General features: G+C 51.9%; 1 protein-coding gene across 1 annotated transcript in view; it reads right to left on the bottom strand.

Moving 5' to 3' along the window:
• The window catches only part of TGFBI (transforming growth factor beta induced), a 33,701-nt gene extending 11,349 nt beyond the window's left edge, over window positions 1-22,352 (bottom strand). Inside the window, exons 1-7 of the mRNA XM_061423575.1 lie at window positions 22,131-22,352; window positions 17,038-17,136; window positions 7,017-7,081; window positions 5,633-5,793; window positions 5,152-5,316; window positions 4,777-4,923; window positions 2,271-2,412 (exon numbers count right to left, since the gene is read on the bottom strand). Of these exons, the coding sequence (XP_061279559.1) occupies window positions 2,271-2,412; window positions 4,777-4,923; window positions 5,152-5,316; window positions 5,633-5,793; window positions 7,017-7,081; window positions 17,038-17,136; window positions 22,131-22,264 (913 nt within the window). The 5' untranslated portion in view covers window positions 22,265-22,352. The remainder of the gene's footprint in view (window positions 1-2,270; window positions 2,413-4,776; window positions 4,924-5,151; window positions 5,317-5,632; window positions 5,794-7,016; window positions 7,082-17,037; window positions 17,137-22,130) is intronic.
• Window positions 22,353-22,642: the final 290 nt, after the last annotated feature.

Raw genomic sequence — 22,642 nt, 5'->3', positions numbered from 1 at the left:
ACTGATCTTTCATAAAAATGAAGTGTGGTAGGAAAAGATGAAAAACTGTAGCATGTGAAAGTTCTGAATCATCTGAAGATCTTGTTTGTGTTTATTTGAACCCAATTCCCTGGTGGCTCAGACAGTAAAGAGTCTGCCTGCAATGTGGAAGCCCCGGGTTTGATCCCTGGGTCACAAAGATCCCCAGGAAACGGGCATGGCAACCCACCACAGTATTTCTGCTTGGAAAATCCCATGGACAGAGGAGCCTAGCAGGCTACAGTCCATGGAGTTGCAAAGAGTCAGACACGACTGAATGACAATCACAAAAACAAGGGTCTGCTTAGTTGCTGTGGTCTGCGAGAGGTTGGGGGTGGTGATCAGCAAGCCATGGTCTCTGCTGCCCCACTCACCCCACCAGTAAATCAAAAATAGAATCGTGCTTGTTCAAGTGCCGCTTTGGCATTAGGGCAGGGGCTGGGGGTGCTGAGGCTACAAGGAACGGTGGAGGGAGATGTGGCCAGCCCCTGCCAGGCAGAGCTCGTTCCGGGACTGGGGGTCATGGGGGCCCTCTGTCTTGTGTTCTCAACACAGAGGCAAGTTTCAATGTGTCCTGAGGGTGGGAACCAAAACCACAGTGTCACACACAGGAGGAAGCTCTGAGACCCAGCACAAGTGCTGAAGGCCAAGAAGACCAGCACGGACCCGTTTCAGCCAGTGAGGAAGACAAAGGACTGCAAGACTGCCATGGGAACTAGGCCTTGGGGATTGAGTTTCTCCGGAAAGGAAGGGAAGGCTAGGGTGGGGTGGGGGCACATGACGAGAGGGTGAGCCAGGCCAAGGCTGGAAGCCAGTCTGCCAATGGGCACACCAGCCCAGGGCCACTCCTCACCTGTCTGCTAGCCCGCTAATAACCAGCCTTCTGTAAGGTGGACCAGGACTGCCTGCCTTGGCACTTGCCACCACAGCCCCTCACACGGGCCCTGGCTTTGAGCAGTTTCCTGAGCAGGAAAAGGCAGGAGTGCAAAGGGGATAAACCTGGGGAGTTTTCTCACTTTATAAGAAGGTGTTCTGATACAAAAATAAAAAGGTACTTGGTACAAAACATGTTTTAGGGGGAAAACAGTTCTAAATAAAAAGCTAAAATGCTGCACTGCACCCAAGTCCCATCTCCTAGGAAGCCTTCAGGACCCTCAGGTTGCGGAAGCCACCCCACCCCCACCCCCACCCCCCGCCATCCTCATCCCTGTGACCTTGGGAGCATCTCCATCAATGCACTCAGCACATCAGATTCCAATGACCTGCTTTTAAGCCGTCACACCAACTAGGCTTAACCTTCCCTGACCTGGACCGCATTCACTTTGGCAGCCTGGATTCCTGGCCCCACAATGTCTGGACACAACAGCTCCCCATCTGTGCTTTCAGAAATGTGCCCTTTCCCATCCCTATAGAGCTGCAAGGAGAACGTTTTACATTTATGGGGTGTCTGAAATGCATTAGGCATTTTATACAGCACATTTCAAAGGTGGGTTTAAATAGATTCAAAAGAAGTGAAGTCATCCCTGGATTATATTTGGGAGGAGCAAGTGTGGTTGGAGGGTTGGGGTACACAGGGCACTGGGGGCCTACTTCCCTTTGCAGGGAACTCGGGGACCCACAGGCAGCGTCTTAGGAGTCCTGGAGTTGGGGAAGGGTGGCAGAGCCTGGCCTCCCCTTCTAACCTCCCACACAAGCTTGGTCCTTCACCCTCCTCTAGGAGTAACCAATGCTCCACCTAACTTACCAGCCTGAGAAGGTGAGGAAGGATGAAGAATGAAGACGAAGCAAAGAAGAATCAAGAGCTGACTGTTACTGGTTTTTAATTATAATTTTGGACTATCCCTGAGGCCCTTGGCCAGACACAGGAATAATTCAAGGGTCAGCATGATGATTCCATTTCAAAGATGCCAGGACAGACCACCCCCTCCCCACATCTCCAAGCTGCTGCCCACACTGGCAGCCTTGCCCTGGCTTTGATCATCTGGGCCTTTAACTCTGCCTGACTCTGGCCAGACCTTACTTTGGACCTCCAGCAATGCATCCTTCCTCAGCCCAGCTGTCCCCCTAGACAAGGCTGCTGGACTCCTTATTGGCCCCTCTGACCAGGGTTCTGCTCTGACCTCTGCGGAGACAGGGCCAGCCGGGAGCAATGGGACAGGATGACAGGTGGCACGTCTACTTGGACAAGAACCAGCCTGGGGCTCAGTCTGCCTACTCTAATGAGGCAGCAGCAGCAGCTCCGGGGTGCTCACCTCTCAGGGCCTCTGGGTCCCCCAGGATCCGGTTCAGGGTCTCAGCAGGGATCTTCTCAAAGGCCTCATTGGTCGGGGCCAAGAGTGTGTACTGGCCGTCACCTTCGAGCAGGGTGTTGAGCCCTGATGCAGCCACGGCAGCCTGTGGGCAGAGAGCAGATGGTGCGTTCCCTGAGGGCTCTGGGAATCTCTGCACACTAGAGGCACACGAGGTCTCACCAGTGCCCCTCTGGAGGGCTCCCGGCTTTTGCAGAAGCCCCAGATGTAAAGACCGAACCAAGGCTCATTTCTCCCCATCCCTCCGGTGAGCTCTGCCCACTCTGGTCATCCTTGGCTGCTGCCCTCTTTTCCTCCTTTCCAACCCTGGGCCTTGGACCTGCAGCATTCCTTCTGCCCTTCCCTTGCTTTTCTGACCCCTATTCCTTCTTTGGGCTTTGACTGAAATGTCATTTCTCTAGATGGTCAGCTTGGCATTGCCCTCCATCCCTACCCCAGCCTGCCCCGCCTACTACCCCCTGATGAAAACAAGTACCTTTCTATTAGACACACTTGCACAGCTTGCTGTCCTCATGTTGCAATTCAGTCGTTGGGTGATGATTATTTGTGTGAGCTCTGTTAGCGTAAGGATGACATAACTCCTCTACAGAGCAAGCAGATGGCTCTTCTAAAAGCATCCTACTGCTATCAGGATAAGCCACAGTCCTCGCTCAGTCTCCAAGGCCCCACAGGGTTTGGCCCCTCCAGCCTGGCCGCTCCTACCTTACCTGTTGGCTCCCTAGTGCTCTTCACTCAGTCCTGCAGGCCTCCTTGCTCGCCCTGCTTCTGAGCCTTACTTCCCCTCTCCCTTCTACCAACTTAGCTTTTGTCCCCATGTCTCATATAACTGGCCATTTCCAATGTTCAGGCCTCAGCTCAAAAGTCACCTCTTCCAGACAGACCTTCCTGGACCAACTAGACCCTATGGGTCTCCCCTGCTCACCACTCACCGCCTGACTTCACAGCACTTAGCACCATCTGTGACGGCCTTGTCTGTTTCTTGTCTGTGTCCCCCAAGAATGTAAATGCCAGTGAAGACAGAACTTTGACTTATTCTCCTCTATTCCTCTGAACACACTAGGGAAGTAGCAGGGGCTTAATGAGTACATGTCAGCAGAAGGAAAGACGGGTATTAAGGAGAGCCAAAGGGAAGAAGAAAGCAAGGAATATTTGCAAAACCTGAACAGTAAGAGGAGGTTACTCAGTGGGGACCAGCCGCCGCTAATCAAAAGCTGTGCCATCAAGTCTGTGGGAACAGCAGCCCCCTGCAGACCCCCAACCTTTGAGTGACCCAGAAGGAAGGCAGGGGAAGAGGGTGGACAGTGAGGTCCCCAGGAACCCCCAGAGCCTCCTCCTGAGTTTACTCAAGTGCCAGCCCAGCCTGGGGGTGTTTGTCTCTCTGTGTTGGAGATCTCCAGGGGAGGAACCACCCCACTCCCACTTGGCATCCTTTGTGGTCAGGAAGTTGTCCTTGAATCAGGGCAAAAACCCTGACGGGGCAGCCTGTGCTAACTTCCTCTGGGCAGCTGTGGCTAAGAGGAACGCCCGCCTGCCACCACAGCTGTTAGATAAATGCCTGCTGGCAGCAGGGCCGGAGCAGCGTTCTGGGACCCAGAGCAGGCAGAAGCCAAGCCAGATGTCAGTTCCCAGGCTCCCATGTCTATACTCGTGGCCTCTCTGCTGGTCTGGGCTCCAAGGAAACAGGGGGTATGAATGGAACAAGGATCCCGTGGTGGGGACATGTGATCCAGAAGACCATGCAGCCTGAAAGGCCATTTCTCTAGTCCCACAGGTAAACACCAGCATCTGGCAGGAGGAGCTTCCCACTCCGGAACACATAATGCATTCCCAGGCTGCAGAACTGCTGCAGCCACGATCTTGGAACTTTCCAGGGGAGTCAAGGAAAAGAAACTTTACAAGGGAGAAGTCCGGCAGGGGAATGTTCCCAGCACAAGATTATGATGTCTTCCTATGGTCAACCTGACTGCCTGATTAGTGAATTCACCATGTTTATAGGCAACCAGTCCATTCTGAAGGAGATCAGCCATGGGATTTCTTTGGAAGGAATGATGCTAAAGCTGAAACTCCAGTACTTTGGCCACCTCATTCAAAGAGTTGACTCACTGGAAAAGACTCTGATGCTGGAAGGGATTGGGGGCAAGAGGAGAAGGGGACGACAGAAGATGAGATGGCTGGATGGCATCACTGACTCGATGGACGTGAGTCTGAGTGAACTCTGGGAGTTGGTGATGGACAGGGAGGCCTGGCGTGCTGCAATTCATGGGGTCACAAAGAGTCGGACACGACTGAGCGACTGATCTGATCTGATCTGATCTGATGGGCATCAGAGGAACTTGCTCCATGGTCACCTAAATGCCCATGAGCATAGAGAGCCCTCTCCCACAGAAGAAGGCCCTCATGGGAGGCGGTGTATCCCCAAGCCTTCCCCCGCCCAGAGGTAGTCCCTTACCCGCAGGGTCTCGAAGGTGTCCTCGATTTCAATGATCTGCTGGATGTTGTTGGTGACGGTGGAGATGACCTTATCAATGAGATGCACCACACCATTGGTTGCGTGGTGGTCCGCTTTCAGCAGGCGGGCACAGTTGACGGTCACGATCTGCCCAGAAAACGAGTGAGCGTGAGCGGTTAACACCCTGGAGGCACAGCCTGTGAGCCCCAGGAAGGGAAACCACGGGACAGAATGTGGAGAAGCAGGTGTAGGAGGCAGAAGACTGTCCATAGGTGACCCCGCCTGGAGGACACGACCCCAGAAACCCGCCCACACATGCACCAGATGCGGCTCAGGGTGGGCACGGGGCAGAGCCGTGGAAGCAGGACTCCCTACCCCGTTGGGATAGTGGTGGATCTGGATGTTGGAATTCTGGTACATGGAGGTGAGGGCCATGCCATGTTTCAGCTCGTCCGTGAGCACCCGTCTGTCCACCATGTGATAGCGGAGGGCGTTGAGCAGCTCGATGTTGACGTTGCTCACCAGGGAGTCCAGCACTTCCTAGGAGGAGGGTCAGCGTGGCCATGAAGGGGCTGCAGGCCCCACACTCAACAGATGGGTCCCTGCCACCCTGGGAAAGGTGCCCCGGGGACTCCCATTTCTCCAGAGCCCTCTCCTCTGTGAATACTGAGACCTGTCTGGCCACTTAAGTGGATGGAGCGTTGGGAGCCGCCTGGGGAGGCATATTTTAGCTCAAGTGTCATGGCTTTATCTGAGGGCTTAAGGAAGATGTGTCCTGAGATGGTAGAAACCACCACAGAGTCTCAGTAAGACGGTCCCCAGGATGAAAGCCCTGGGCATAAGAAGGTCATCTCACAGCTGGCAAGGAGGACCAGGCCTCGTTGCTGGGGGCGAAGATGGTGAAGCTGCCGGGTCCTTCCATCTCGGGCCTCAGCTTCTCTGTGCGGTCCGTGTACAGCTGAGTGGTGGTCGCACCGACAACTCCCAGGGTCTCGTACAGGTTAGAGAGTGGCAGGGCTGCAGAGGCAGACGGTAGAGCAGGGATGGCCTGCGGGACTTCCCCGGCCAGATCACACCCTTCCTCATCTGAGCACACCCACTGGAGGAGGCCAGACACAGCCTGCTATGGGGAACCGGAGAGGCCAGTCACCTGCTTCTTAGAGCAACTCCACAGCCAAGGGCTTCCCTATGTGAGCTCAAGGGATCAGTCATGTTTAACTACAGCAGAGCAGAGCTTTTGTTCATAGACAATCAGATAACACAGGTAGGAACACACACCAGAAACAGATAGCCCAATTACAAGCTAGTCTTAGGGACTTATCTAGTTGTTTTTGAAACTGGTTCCCTAATGGCTTCCACTGGAATGAAAGAGATCTCAGAAGTGCTGTGGGTATTTGCAAGTAATAAAATGTTGTTTCCTGAAATAGCCTGAAGCTCTGGAGGACCTTCCTCTCACACCCAGAGTTTCTCCTGTTCCTTTTAAAGGAGCTGAAACTAAGGCCCTGAGGCACTCCCCCACCCAGTTCCTTCTCTTCCCCATCCCACCTTCCCGCCTGTCCTGCTACTCAGTAAGAAGGCCATGGCCCCTGTCCATGCCACCCTCTTTGTGACCTTGGTACCAACGAAATCACCCCCTATCTCCTAAACCTCAATCTCACACTCGCAACTAATGAACTAGCAAAGATTTCCAAGTTAAAAAAAAAATCTTCCTAGCACAGTCCCCAGAGGTGTGCAGGACTAAAGGAAAGGATCTGATTTCACACAGGTGAATTCACAGGTACCACACTGTTTGTGGGCCCCGATGGCCACTCATGGTACCCTTGGCTGACTCTGGGAAAGCCAGCCTGCTACTCCCATCCCTACAAGCTCCAATGGGCCAGGTTCCGACAGTTAGGTGGGGTGGCCTGATGTGCCCAGCCCAGCCGTAGGCCTGGCCTGCCCTGTCTGCTCTCCAGCAGGGCTGCTCAGCAATGCTAGATGTATTTAGAATCTCTTGCAGCCAGAAACAACAAAGGCAGGAGCCTGTGCCTGGTGTGGAGGGCACAGGCAGGTCAGGACCAGAGTATGTTCCCCCAGCGTGTTAAGGAGGTCAGCTTGCATAGGAAGGACAGCGTGGGAAACTTGCTGTTTCCAGCCTTCATCCTCTGGACCCCCATTCAGACTCTGCTGCCCCTCACGTGGGTGCTCCTCTTTCCCTCCCTCCTCCCCTCCATCTGCGCCAACAGGCAAGGCTTATTCACCTGCAGGACAGCCCTTCTCTCCCGGGACCTTCTCATATCCAGGACAGCACTCGTAGCTGATGACTCTGCAATGAAGACACGCACGTGTATTAGGCAGGGCTTCCCTCCCCTCTCGTGTCATTGGTCCTCGCTCTGGGAAGGGACATGATGCGGTGAGCACACAGCCTGCTCCTGGAGGAGATCACACGCTCGGTCATCTCTCACCTCTCGTCAGCAAGGAGCTTGTCACACCTCCTCGGCTTTGCACATGGTGCCAGCGATGCGGTCACTCACAGTCATGCAGCTGGGATACAGCCAGAGGACTGCGGCAGCATATTCACAGTGGCAGTACACGTCCTCACCTGAAACTTATCTCCAGCATAATCCACAAGGAACCCAGTGGGAAGAACTGCTGAGAGGCAGCAGGAAGGAGCAGGAGGAGCTCCGGAGCTTTCTGGTTCTGAGTCCGCCACTAACTAACCAACCCAGGCCTCGCCAGCCAGTCCTGTCTCCTCTCTGGGCCTCAGTTTCCTCATCTGTAAGATGTAGACATGTACCGTGTGATGGTCATTGAACTAAATAGCCCATGAACTTCTAGCTCTCTGACTTAGTAACCAAGAAGGGTAGCATATTTATGATCAAGTCTTATTCCATCTTCAACCAAACTTTACAATAAAAACAAAGCTCTTTAAGATACTTACTGTTTCCTTAAATTAAAAACAAAATTTTAATCAACGAAAATCTTTATACGGTTTCAAAATCTACAAAGGGTTCAATAGTAAAGTGTTCCCCATCCCCCCTCATCCCTCAATCTTCCTTCCAGGAGGCAACTGATATTGCCAGTTTGTGAGATTCTTTGTATTTGGATGAACAAGACTGGCAGTTTATAGTTTTAAACTTTGATGTCACCTGACATTAAAACTTAGACCAGCCCATCATGGCTTACTGACCACCTTCTGGAGGTCTGAAACGCAAAGCTTCAGTCAACCCAACATCCCAGGGAAACCCAAAAGACTGAGGATTTCAAAGAGCAACACAAGGAAGTGTTCCAAGAAAGACTAGCTTCGCATCAAAACCCCCTGTCCCATCGAAGGCCATTCCTGCACCAACGCTGTGAGCACAGACTCTTCCTTGGCAACCCTGGGACCTGAAGCCAACAGCCATGTCCAGCCACTTCCTTTCTTGCCATTTGTCCTTCAGGACAGGAGAGAACACAGCCTTGAGTCACAGCGGGCTTACTACAGAACTGCTCACCACAGCCTCTCACAGGCTGTTTAATGACATAGATAGAAGAGAAGCAGGCAGATGGGGCAGAAGTTTGGGCTTTGGGGGTAGGAGGGAGCAGGTGCTACTCTCAATGAGCCGAGAAATTCTCCTCTCACTAATTCCACTGGAGTTGTCTCGAGGAAGCCCTGGGAGTCATGTGAACATGAAGCCTGGTTCATCTGTCATCCAGGGGGCTGTCTCAGAGACAGATGAGGATACTCAGGCTGCCAGGGAGCTACAGGTGTCACTGTGCCAGAAACAAGCCCCTAGGACATTCCTGAGGAGCGACATCACACGCTCTCTTCTCTGCCCTTCTTTCTCCATCCTTCTGACTCCTTCTTCTCCACTTTTCTCTCAGCCCTCCTCCCATCCCATTCCTCTTGAACCTTTCAGCCCTGCTTAAAAGGGTGAAACAGGCTAGTGGTCTCAGGACTGATCTCGACTGACTCACAGTTTTATTTTTGGAAACCAGTCATCGTCTGCAACAAAAGTGAGATCTGATTGCCTTTCAAAGGCAACGCAATAGGATTAGGAGACGAGGCTTGTCATCTATCAGTAACTCGCAGGGTGGCCTTGAAAGTTCATTTCTCTCTCTGGGTCTCAGTTTCCTGATTTACAGAAGAAGGTGAAGCTAAACTAGATGATCTCCAAGGTTCCTTAAATCTCACACTCACAGTTCCAACCAATGGGATAATTTCTAGGGAGCAGAAAAGCACTCTTTCAAAGGAGGAGAGTGTCTGCCAGCATCTCATAGTTAAACGTAGGGAGAGCCACAAGCCTCAAGCCCACAGGACTGGGGACATGCATGCGTGGACTCTCAGGCTTTGTCTGATAAATACCGGGGCTCTGTGGTGGGGGTTGAGGAAGTGGGATGGGGTCAAGTCTCACAAAGCTTAGGAGAGCTCACCACAGGAGAGCTCAACGGCTCACCGGGATTCCACTGAGAACAACAGAAAACCAGCTCCCCAAGAGTAAACTCACGGGTGGCCACATATATGTGGAGGGGAAGGAGGGGTGACGATGACAGGAGAAATGGAGGCTGCCAGACAGGTGGGGGAGCAGGGACATCTCAGCATGAAGGAGGAAGTGAGGGATGGAGTCAGAAAGCTGTAAATGTTTTGGGGGTGAAGGCACTTCCAAGGCTTCCGGCTGGGGCGGGTCAGATCCAGGACTCTCCTCGCAGTTCACCAAGTCAAGACCCTTCTCCATTGCTGCTGACAGTGTACATATACAGGGGGAAGTGGACTAACTGGAAAAGTCTAACATTAAAAGGACACTGGGGGTCTCTCCGATGTGATGAAAGCTAACCCCTGGCAGCACTCGCTGCCTCTCCTCTCCAGGTGGGCTCTCTGGACATGGGGGACACACCAACCCTTGTGGGGGCACAGGCCCCCAACCCCCCGCCCCCACAGCCAAAGGCTGTCTGCTGGTTAGCCCAGTGTGGGTGGTTCCTGCCAGGACACCTTCTGACCGTCTCCTAATCCTCTCATGCTGCTGGCCTCTCCCTCCTCTTCCTGAGTGCTACCCACAGCCTGGCATCCCCAGCACTTTCTGGGTGCGCGAGGTGAGCAAGCCTCTCACCTCAGCCTAGTGGCCTTCTGGGTTGAAACACCTCCACATCTAGCCGGTTCCCTGCTTGACCATCCCAACAACACAAGCTCTTAGAACCAGTCCACCTGGCCCCGGAGAGGAAGAGGGCAGCTGGAAACTGCAGCCCAAGAAGACAGCCCATTGAGACGATCCTGACCAAATCTTTCAGGACTGGCACACCCTCTTCTCAGCCTGTGTGTCACCTTCCTGGGGCTCTGGCCCTGGGGACACACACGCAGAGCTGTGGGAGACGGGGCTGGAGTAGTCACACAGTTGTGGGTCTGAGGGTGAGTGCAGAAAAGCATGAGAACCGCAGGGAGCCCCCAACCATGTCTCCCCAGTTCCCTGGCTTTCCAGCATAGAGGGGACCAATCTGCTGGTCTCTGACTTGAATCTTATCAGCAAAAGCTGCTCTGACTAAAGACTCCTGGCTTCTCCTTGGCCTGAAACAGTCCAATAAGCAGAAACCTCAGAAAAACAACATCCTCTAGGGCAATGAGACACAAATTTTCTTGTTCTAGCTTCTCAGGTCAGAAGAGCAATTTGAGGAATAAAATCAGAGAAGGTTCATGACTTAGAAGGGAATTTGAGGGAGGTAGGGGGTGGGGAGACAAAAAGTAGTGCCCATCCGAGGTCTAAGAGTTGAAAGAGAGTTTGAGAGCTCTCCTCCATTCCCCTCCAAAGTTCTACTCACAACTGGACAAAGAGAGAAGCATTATTTTTTTTTTTTCTGTCCTCAGAATAACTGTCTAAGGAGTTAACATAATAAGTTAAAGCAATCACTCTCTCCCAAGCATGCTGCACAGTTTTGGCGGCTGGGACAGCTGTAAATGCCCAGGGACTGACGAAACTCTGAAACAGTGGAATAAGGAATGGGGCCTGAGAGCCAGCTTCCTGTGACCGAAGGTAAACCATCCAGCACATCATGATTTCCAAGGGAATTGCAGAGCAAATGCAAACTGAGGTCGTCTAGACATGCACCTGCCTGGACGGGGGTTCATTTTCTGCACTTGACTGAGCTCTCTTAAGCCTCCCAGGAGAAAATCAAACTCTTGAACTCCTGGTAAGAAAGGGTTTGTTTTAACCTGCTGTCCAGCAACAAAAATTCCACTCTCACCCCATTTACCAGGGTCCAGATGGTGAGTGATGAGATAGAGCCGCTGAAAAATACACTGACATATTTGGTGACAGTCTGTCTGTATGTGGCATGTGAGGGTCTTTGGGGGGATCCTGGATGCTGGCTGTGTCTCTTCAGCTCCCATGCTCTCCATCTGATTAGAGAGGGAGCACTCTTGCAACAGGGGTTCAGAATGACTGCCAGGCTGGGGGTGAACAACCAAGAAAAGGTTGGTGGCTCTGGGCCAGAGGGCCTCTGCGAACTCCAAGGAGGCCTCCTCTGCTCCCTGCGACCCAGAATCATAGGCTTCAGGGCTGAAGAGAGAGACCTGGGGCAGATGACCCAGGTCCTCCAGGGCTGCTCACTTGACTTTTCCCCATGTCACCAACGCTAGCTGCTGTGCTCAGTTCTCCTTGGGGGCAGCACATATCAATAGAATAACTGGGCTGCCTCCACCTGCCAGCAAATGACTTAGGCTTTCTGAGCCTCAGTCTTCCCCTCTGTAAATGGGCTAATGATCATACTGATCTTAAAGGGTGACTGTGAGAACCAAACAAGCTAACCTGTGAAAAACACTTACCAGATGCTTGCTATTTACTAGGCGCTCAGTCATTGAGCTGTTTCTTAAAAAATCCCAGGTATAAACTTTATAAAGTTAGGTTAATAATTCCATTGAAAGCCGTGCCCGGCATGAAACCACTGATCAAATCACATGTAATAAATAAATTCCCCATAACACAGCTGTCTAAGTTAATAGATAGGGCCCATCTGGAGAATCCCATGGACAGAGGAGCCTGGTGGGCTACATACAGTCCATGGGGTTGCAAAGAATCAGACACAACTGAGCGACTAAGCACATTGCGGTTGTAACATATTATCACAAGTTTAGTGATAGTGACTTCAAAACCACAAAAATGGTTCGATGCATGATACTGGATGCTTGGGGCTAGTGCACTGGGACAACCCAGAGGGATGGTATGGGGAGGGAGGAAGGAGGAGGGTTCAGGATGGGGAACACATGTATACCTGTGGCGGATTCATTTTGATATTTGGCAAAACTAATACAATTATGTAAAGTTTAAAAATAAAATAAAATTTAAAAAAATGTATTATCTTATAATTCTGGATAATAGTGTCAAAAGCTGGCCTTATGAGGCTAAAATCAAAGGCTGTATTCCTTCCCGAGATTTAGGGGAGAATCTATTTTTGTCTTCTCCACATCTGAGAGGATGCCCACAGTTCTTGGCTTGTAGTTACACCACTCCAACTTCAGTTTTCATTGTCATATTGCCTTCTCTGACTCTCACTCACCTGCTTTCATCACATAAGGACCCTTATGATTATATTCGTCTCGTCAGATAATTCAGGATAACCTGCCTTCCGCCACACCCCCACCCAGTGCCTTCACTTAATCAGATCTGGAAAGTCTCTTTTCCCTTGTAAGGCAACATCTTCACACATTCAGGATGAGGATGTAAACAGTATTAGTGTGACATCATTCCACCTACCACTTACCCAAATGGTACATGGACTCATGTACATACTCAGGAGAACAAGGTTTCCTGTCAGCTAACCTGCCTCCGAAGAATTGATGCCTTCCAGCTGTGGTGCTGGAGAAGACTCTTAGAAGTCCCTTGGACAGCAAGGAGATACAACCAGTCAACCCCTAAAGGAAATCAGTCTGGAATATTCATTGGAAGGACAGATGCTGAAGCTCCAATACTTTGGCCACCTGATACGAACAGCTGACTCATTAGAAAAGCCCCTGATGCTGGGAAAGATTGAAGGCAGGAGGAGAAGGGGATGACAGAGGATGAGATGGCTGGATGGCATCACTGACTCAGTGAACATGAGTCTGAGCAAACTCTGGGAGGTGGTGAAGGACAGAAAAGCCTGGCATGCTGCAGTCCATGGAGTCACAAAGAGTCAGACACGACTAAGTGACTGAACAAGAACAACAAAGCTGCCTGCTAGGAGAGTACAGAATGGGACAGAACCATCAGGAAACCCTGCACAGTAGAGGCATTTGGTAAAACCCTGGAGTTTGGTGTATGTAAAATCTCAGTTATTTCAGAGCAGGTTGGCCATGGGGATCCAGCGGGCTGCACAGGGAATAGGAAGCAGGGGAGGAGGTGCTGCTGTGGGTCTAGGGGACAGCTTGCCATCCCTAGACGGCTTCTCACCATCCTCTTGTTTTTCCTTTTGGGACCAAGGTTGTAGGATACAGGAGGGCAAGGAAAGGAAGGGTCTTGCTCAGCTTCATCACAGATGTCCCTGGGTGCCCTGCACAAATGAGATCTATAGGAAATAGCTCTGCTGTTTTCTATAGAACTGATGGAAAAGTTAGACCATACGCTGGCTGGCTTCAGTAGAAGTCAAATGCCTAAGCCTGAACACAGTATTGAAGAAGTGTTAATATTTCAGCCTTTGGGCAAAGCCACGCTTGCTACTGGGGAAACAGGAATGTCTTGCCAGCTCATCTTGGCTCTAGAGAATGGCTACAGTTGCCTGTGAATGATGTTGCTTGTGACACAGCGGCAAGCTTCTGGAGTGCAGAATGGCCACCCCCACCTGCTGGCTCCTGTGCTGGCCCTCCCTGTGCCACGTGGAGGATGCCTGGACTCCTGCTGTGATTATTACATCTCCATGATGTCAGCTCTGACTTGGCTGTTAAACGGGCCTCCCTTTCATGGGGGTTCATACAAAGGAGGCCTGTTGGGCTTCCTGAGCACCATTTCCTGCACCATTGCTTCAGCTGCTGGACATAAAAATGTTACGGTTACTGATCAGATGGAGACCCGAAATCACCCTCTTTGCTTGATGAGCTGCTGTATCACACTGGTGCTCTTTAGGATCTGAAATAAAATGAGTTTCTAAGTAATAAAATTCACTTGCATCACTGAAGAGGGGCCCACTGGTAACTACTTCCTGTAATAAAACCCATGTATCAGGCTTGACAAGTAGCACCAGGACTCTTTTGGGACAATGCAGACAAGCTATTGTCTGCAGAAGATGGATGCAGTGGCCTGACAGGCGTGCTGAGCGCACACTGTGACTCTGCCCCTCCCTCCTCTATTGGAGGTGAAGTCAGGGCCTCCCAGCAGCGGACACTTGGCTCCAGGCTCCTGGGTCCCTGTGTGACCTGAAATGGCAGTCTTCATGCCTTGATCCCGTACTTAGTGCTACTTATCTGCTTCCAAGTTTGCATTCTCCTGTGGGTCTGGGGTCCCCTGGGGACCTGTGCAACCCGTTTCCCGTGACACTTGGCTCCCTTTCACGCCAACAAACACCCCTGGCTCAAGCCTTGCCCCTGAGAAAATTCCTACTGCCCAGGCTGGCCCCATGCTGAGATGGCGCTCTCTGCTCCGACCACCACTGTGCTTCCCATTTCACAGTTTGGTCCTCACCCAGGTAAGTGTACCACAGGGCCCATTCTCACCAGGATGACATCATCTGCAGCCCGCACAGGCCTCTCTCCTCCCCTGCTGACCACCTATGGGCACTGAATTCCCAGGACCCAGATGGCAGTTCCTTCATGGGTTTCAGCCCTGGGGCACAAGCAAACGGCGAGGTTGCTTCTTCTCAGCTCTCTCGGGGACAACAGAGATGAGTCCATCCACTTCCCCTTTCCCTCCCCAAGTTCTCTGGCCTTCCCCCCAGTCAGCTTCACCTTCCTGCTGCTGCACGTGATGTTCCAGGGAGGGACCTTCTTATCCTGGATCATAAGGTTTTTTTAATCAACTCATGATTTTCTATCCCCATTTCCTCTTTTATAAGCTGCCCAAAGCAACAGCAGATTGCTTGGTAGAGTTGTAGGTTCAGATTATCCCCTGTGGGTTTGTAAGATCCGCCCTACGGCTGGGACTGGGCCCTGGGCCCCACTCTGCACTCTGATTTCCCCACCCACACCTACGTCTACCCCTCCCCCTGCAGCACCTGGGCTCCCCCTATGCTCTATGGTGCTGCACCATCACGTCTTCAAGAACATGATGACTCATCATCAAGAACATTTGGCCAACACGTGGATGCTGCCCGCGCCCATCCTGACACATCAGTGGAGAAGGAGGTAGGTACCCAGAGCCAATCAGCCAAGGCGACTCAGAGCAGCGTCAGCCGGGGAATGCTGAAAATGTCCCCAAGCTACTGTTAACTGGTCAGGCAAATGCTTCAACACGGGGCCACGCTGAAATACCATGGCCAATACCACCCACTGTCAGCTGACATTACAAGTGGCTCCCATTTTTAGGGAAGCCAGAACAAACAAAATGGTAGCGTCTTAAAACCCAGGGCTCGGTCATCTTCCAAGATGCAATTATGTGGGGCCTGGCTCTGTGTTTAATTAAGTGTTTATTTTAGTTGATAATATACCTACATGGGAAAAGTCAAAAAGTACTGAAAAAAAATTTTTTTTTTTTAACTTGGGTACCAGAGAAGGACACGTGGCATATAATTTGCATAATCTCTTCTTGTCCACAACATCAAGAATTCTGGCTGGGGGTTTGTTGCCTCCTTAAATCTGGGAGGTGGATCCTCTTAGCTCACTTAACTCTTGGCTTTGGGGCTGGGCTTGGTCAAGCAGGGAACCAACTGTCATTGCCCTGCCCTTGACAGGCTCATGGGATGCTACTGGTCTTGCCCCACCTCTGCTCAATCCACAATTTCCCTGATCCATACTAGGATTGACAATTGTGTTAGGACACAATCAGTGTCACAAGCTGGGATATTTATTTCTATGTGCATTTCACGGAGAGAGTGTTTACCCTTCCTTCAGTTAGAGGAGACATCTGCTCCAAAGCAAGTCACAAGCAATATGTTTAAAAACCTCTAATATGGGAAAGGGTTCAAGATAGTGGCTCAGCATCTCTTAATCCTCTTATTACACAGACAAGAGGAAGCCCAGGTCCTCACGAGTGTCTCAGGGAGCTCTGCACAGCACATTTTTCCATCTTTTGGAGAGAGCCAGCTTTGCGATCTTTTGATGGTTGGTGCCAAAACAGATTAGGCTTCCCCAGAACTCTGTCAGAACACGCAGGCTGCAGGGCAGTCATGGTGAACGCCACCTCCCTCCATGCTGTTCATGATGCTAGAGGCACCAGAAAGCTCTACTGTAACCACAGGGGGCCACAACCCCTGGCGTCTCACTTCTGTTTATGCAGCTAAGATTTGCAAACAACAGCAACTAGCATTTACTGAGTACTTACTATGTGCCAGGCTCCAAATTTAGCCTCTTCTGTGTATTACTTCATTCACATGAACAATCCCGTAAGGTAGTCCTATTGTTATATTATGGATGAGGCAATTGAGGCTTCCAAAGGTGAAGCCAACTGCCCAGGTAGGTGGCACAGCCAACCTTCGAATCAGAGAGTCTGAGCCTGTGTTCTTAATATGCTGTGCTGCCTCATTCTGTGCATATCTCTAGGCACTCTCAGTCTTTTGGAGGGTATTTACCTTGAAATGCTAGAGATAAATAACCCACCTGCCAATGCAGGAGACATAAGAGATATGGGTTTGATCCCTGGGTCAGTTAGACCCCTTGGAGGAGGGCATGGTAACCCACTCCAGTATTCTTGCCTGGAGAATCGCTAGGACAGAGAAGCCTGGTGGGCTTGTCCACAGGGTTGCATAGAGTCGGACATGACTGAAGCAACTTAGCATGCACGCACTTTGAAACACAGAGCAAGAACCCTGTATAAGTTCACCAATGGCTTTTCTTTCCCAGAGTCAGAGGCTGGTGGCTTCTACACTGAATCATTCTATTTGTATCATTTAGTGAGGATTAAGAAGTGCCCGCACACAGTTTCATGTTTCTTGCGATCCCAAGTCGGCCCTAAAAAACATATCCAAGTCTTGTTAGGCGCCTTAAAAGTGTAAAACAAAATCGGCCAGCTTACTGAAAATGCCACTCCCAAGCACACAGTTCTCTGACATGTGTACACATGCATCTTTGTGGCTCTGCACACGGTGCCACCTTCCAAAAGGCTGGCCCACGCCCGGGGGCACCTGCAACCCACGCACATCAAGGGTGGCCTCCTGGGTGGCTGGTGGGCATCGATGGTTACAGATACTCACGTTGATTTGCCACAGATCTTCCTCTGGTACCACTGCTTGCAGTTGGTGAAGTACTTCTTGTTGGTCCCAATGAGCTTCTGCACAGCGCACACGTTGGGGCTGAAAACAAAAGCTGCAGTGTTAGCAAACGGTCGGCATGTCACCTGCCTCCTCGTCCTTCCCACCACGTGGGCCCTCCTGGGTCACCAGAACGTTCTAGATACGGAGAAGATACAGTCATTTCGGTCAGCTTGGGGGTACATTCTGGTCCTCGTGATCCAGACTTCCATCATCCCTCCCAAAAATATCCCAAATTCAAAAACTGTCAAAGTATATATCATACAGTGACATCATTTCATTTAAACATTCTTCTTTGACACTGACATTTAGTAAGTATAAATAAAAACATCTTAAAATTTTTAGGCTACATGTTTTATAGATGGAAAACACCACCTTAAAAAGAAAGTGGTGTTTGCTAAGAACAGCAGCAGCTTTGAGAGAGGCCCCCAGACTTTCTTTGTACCCCCACTCCGCACATCCACAGGATTGAACCTGGCCTCCCAGCAGGCATCGCTGGTCCTGTGGTCCAGGCCCCAGCACTCCCCAGGCAGCTCCACACACAGACATCCTCTGCATCCCTAGGCAGCTGCCTGGCTCCCAGACACAGCCTATCTGGTGTGCCCAGCCTGGAAACTAGCGGGCATGGCCAAGCTAGCTGCTGTCAGGACCTCGGAAGGAGACAGTCACTCACTGAACTAAGTCGTTTATTACTGGGGCCCCAGTTTGCATCCCACTCCCCCCAGAAAGCCCTCCTTCGGTGCCCCAGGTGATACTCTTCTGCCCACCACTGACCTGTGTGTGATACAGCCATTGTTTGATGCTGGGTATAGAACACAACCCAAAACTAATCAGGGTGTGTGTGACCTTTCAGCTATCCTGCAAAGAACCCTGGGGGCAGGTGTTCTGATTTCTTTCTTTTATATTCTAGGTGGGGCTAAGCACCAGATTGGATGCAGAGGAACTTGGAACAGCCTTGTCAAAAATACTGCTCCCAGGACTTCCCTAGTGGCTCAGTGGGTAAGAATCTACCTGCCAATGCAAGGGACATGGGTTCAATCCCTGGTACAGGAAGATTCCAACATGACATGGAGGAGCAGCTGGGTCCATGCACCCCAACTACTAAGCCCGGCTTTAGAGTCCTCGAGCCACAGCTGAGCCCGCATGCTGCAACTACTGAAGCAAGCCAGCTCTAGGGCCTGTGAATAGCAACGAATGAGTCCCTGCGTCGCAACTACTGAAACCCACGTGCCCTAGAGCCAGGAACTTGCAACTAAGTCTGCCTGCTGCAGCTACTGTGTGCCTAGAGCCTGAGCTCCGCAACAAGAGAAAGCACCACAGTGAGAAGCCCACGCCCCGCAACTAGGCATCGTCCCCCACTGTTCGCAGCTACCGAAAGCCTGCATGCAGCAACAAAGACCAGAGAACTTCAGGTATATCAATTCTAAATATCAATTCCTCTGATACTTTACAAATATAATCAAGAGCCATCATTTGAGATGCATGGTCTTTTCCAGGAACTTGGTCAACTCTCAAATACTCAGAGTCAGCTTATTGGATGGGAGGGAGGGCACACGGACCCTTTAATTCTCTGCCCTGTCTCTTCCACCATGTGGATGTCACCTCTTGTCCAGTCTGTGGTTCACCCCAGGCAAAGCTGAGTGGGCCAAGGAGGCATAGCAAATATTTGTGAGTTACTGTAGGGACCTGAGGGCAAGAGAAGCGGAGGCTGGAGAGGAAACCTCAAGCCAAGGGGGAGGACAGCTCCTACCCCCTTACTCCCTGTTGGATCTGACCAAACGCCCACAGCCTCCAGAGGGTTTTTACAGAAGCCACCTTGTTTCTCAGTTTGCTGCCTGGTATTCATAGGTTACAGCAGTCCCCAAATAACCCTGAGAGAGTCCCTGCTGGCCACACTCCAGCTGGAGGTTCTATTTATTTCTGTACAATTTCAGAAGTTCTACCTGACCAAGCAGGAAATAATTACTGTCGATGAATTCTCCACAACTCTCCGTAGGCGTTTGGCGAACCTTCAGAGTCTCTGGTGGATGTGGTTCCAACATTCCTCTGCAGACTGAGTTTCCACTGCTGCTGCCCTCTTAGACAGGAGCAGAGGCTGGGGGTCTCTGTGACCTACTCCCTCTCACATCAGGGTGGGATGGGTGGGCTGTGTACATAGGAAATTTATACTGAAGTTTAATTGACATGAGCACCCTGTTTCTGGGCCTTCTGCCTCAAGCACAACAGCTCTGCTATTCAACTTGGATTTGAAAACCAAGCGCTTCAGAAAATGCAGTCCAGTTCTGGTTGCTGACATTTGGAAGTGTGACTGCATTTTTACTTCTCTTTCAGTATTGTTGTTTTCCTTCTCTATAGCAACACAGATAACAACCGGGAGTCGAAAGACAGCATCACAGTCTCTACTTTCCCAACAGCTTTCTGTCTCTGGACTAAGTCACTCCACGTCACAAAGCCACAGTTTCTCCATCTGTAAAATGGGAACAGCTACCACAGAGCTCACTGGGTTGTGGTGAAGATGAAAGTAAAAGTGTGATGGATAAAGGGTGAGCATGCTTGCTAAGTCATTTCAGTCATGTCTGACTCTTTATGACCCCATGGACTAAAGCCCGCCAGGCTCCTCTCTCCATGGGATTCTCCAGGCAAGAATAGGAGTGGGTTGCCATGCCCTTCTCCAGGGGATCTTCCCAACCCAGGAATCAAACCCATATTTCTTATGTCTCCTGCATTGGCAGGCAAGTTCTTTACCACTAGTGCCAACTGGGAAGCCAAATGGTGAGCAGGACCCACTTGTTATTTCTTCCTTGACGTCTTGTGAAGCACACACACTACATTTCTTTAACAAAAGAGCTTCCCTTTCCCTTCCCACCAGTTCTCACTTTGAAAGAGGGCTGGAGTTTGAACAAGGTTGTCCATTTTGCACAGGGTGCCACCCCCATGGGCTAAGCCAGGCAGCCTGTGAGTTTTCAGGGACCGTTAGATCAGAGTAAACGCAGCTGCATCTGCAACCGTTCGTTACAGTCCACCTGCCCATGTGTCCAGACTTTACTGGGGGAGGAGGGGAGCACACCTGGGAATGCTTAGCCCATCCTGCCCATCACAGATCACTCTAGGCTTTTCCAGTTGCCCTGCAAGATGATTAGCCTGCAGGGTGGGGGAAGGGAGGGGAGGGAGAAAGTTGACCTAATAGCTGAAACTTATAATAAAGATTTGCATTAAAAAAAAAAAACACACACAACTATTTTCCAGCTGGTCTGTGACTTTTCTGGGCTTCAAAGGGAAGGAGGTTTGTTACAGGGGTGGTTCCTGCTGGAGACCCATCGGCACCTTTGGGAAGCATCACTGTGGAGCGCCGGGAGCCACCATTCCAGGTGACAGAGAATGCTGTGGGTGCCTTTTCCTGACTTAGTGCCTAAGAAGACACAGAGGGACAGACCCCTCCCAGGAGGGACTGTCGCACCCAAACAGGACATACTCCATTGGCAGGAAAGGCAGAAGGCCAACAGTGCGCTGGGCAGAGACCATGGACATGCCAGTGGCTCATATTGTGACTTGATGCTTCGTTCCCTCCTTGTCTTTCTGTCCTGCCCCCCTCACCTTTCTGTACCCAGCAGAAGTCAAAAGTGAGTCTCTCACTTCCTGAAAGACCCCTGGACATCCCCCGTGCTCTCCTCTCTCCTGCAGGGTATGAAGCTGCAGCATGGCCTGGATGGCTTTCACTCTGCAGAGGGGCCAGACGCACTGCCAACATAGTCCCCTCCCCATAGCCCTGGGCATCTGAAAGGCCAAGTACGACCACAGGCACACACAGGCAGAGGAACAAGGACACTACTCCCAACAAGGGGCCATTTCTAAGGGCAGGGAGTCAAGGCTTTCTAGAACCCTATGAAGTCAACTCCAATCACTTCCAACACTGAGTTCTGATCTAAGTACAGATCTGCCCAGTCAAAGGGTGGTCTGGGCACCAACTGGGAGCAAATGCCAGACCCAAGGGCATTTGGGCTGCGACACAACTCTATCCACATATGCGCTAAGTCACTTCAGTTGTGTGACCCCATGGACTATAGCCCACCAGGTTCCTCTGTCCATGGGATTTTCCAGGCAAGGATACTGGAGTGGGTTGCCATTTCCTTCCTATCCACATATAGTTCTAACTGTCACAGAGGAGTTGGTGCACCCAGGTAGGCAGCAAACCCTGGCTATATGTCAAGCAGGATGGTTGAGTTTGGGATATGGAAACAAACCCACCTCTGCCTGGGTCTGGGCCAGGGTCTTTACCAGGTTGGACCTGCTGCCTGGGTTTGCCCCCGGAAAACCAACACATCTTCAGTGTCTCAAAGGAATACATGCAATGATAATGTCCCAAATTTACAAACTCAGCCAGTGTTTTAAGAGCGGTTCCAATCCCAGCTCCCATACATACTGCAGGACCGTGAGGAAGTGATGTGGCCACTCCAGACTCAGTTTCCCCATCTGTACAGTGTGTGTGTGACTCCCAGCACACTCTCCTGTCTTCATCCAGCAGGGGAGCAGACGCTGCCCTTGGTGTGCCTGGCGCCAGGTGGTGGGTTTAGGGCCTGGCCGGGTGACAGGGGCCTGGGGGCCTTGGATGCTGCCAGCTTGTGTGGTCCCAGTGTCACATATGAAGGTGCTGGACAAGGACCTGGCTGGACTGGAACCTGCGCCCTGCTGGGTGGGCTCCCTGCCTGCCCTGGCCACCTTCCCACGGTGACTCTGCACAGACAGCCGCCAACTCCTATCTGTCTGGAGAAGCTCAAAGCCCGGGATCCCGCTCACGCTCTCGGCCTGAGTGGAGGTCCCAGGTCAACTCTTCCATCCGTTTCCTCCACACAGTGCCTCCTGCTGACTTTTCTCCACCTTCCCCACTCCCCTCCCTCCATCTCCTGCAGGGCTGGTCCCTCCAAGCGTCCCACACAGAGGCCTGCTTTTGATTCGGGCTTTGTCCCCTACGCCCCCAGCCCGCTCCGACGGTCCCCACGACGCCCGGTCCCTCCGATCCCGACTGGGCGCCCGCTTACCCATGCTGCCGGCCCCGGAGGCGGCTGTGCTGCAGCACTAGCTGGTAGGGCGACCTGGCGGGGCCCGCTAGGGAGGCAGCGGGGCCCAGGGCCAGCGCCAGAGCGAGGGGCAACAGCCGCCCGAGGAGCGCCATGGAGAGAGAGGACGCGCGGAACCTATGGGCAAGCGAGTGGTGGGGGAGTGCGAGTGCAGCTGCGGCCGCGGGCAGGTTAAGTAAGCGGAGCGCAGGGAGCCGCCCGAGGGGAGGGGCGGGGAGCCGGAGGAGGGCGGGCTTCGGGCTCCCCACGCCCCCGCCTCCCTGCCGCCCCTCCCCTCCCCCGGGCGCGGACCGTTCGCAACCAGCCCCTTTCCCTTGTTCCCCAGCGTTCCCCAACGGGTTCCCCGGCACCCAGGACTCTACAGGGCCTCACTACTTCACTCCCTCCTCGAGGTCTGTAAGGTCCTGAGCTCAAAGATGCCTCACCGGTCTCAGGCCACGCTGATTTCCACAATAGTCTATCCATCACGTCTG

This window comes from Bos javanicus, chromosome 7, assembly GCF_032452875.1.
Source record: "Bos javanicus breed banteng chromosome 7, ARS-OSU_banteng_1.0, whole genome shotgun sequence".
Classification (NCBI taxonomy): Eukaryota; Metazoa; Chordata; class Mammalia; order Artiodactyla; family Bovidae; genus Bos; species Bos javanicus.
Note: the sequence above shows the minus strand (reverse complement) of the source record. Positions and strands in the feature narration are given on the sequence as shown.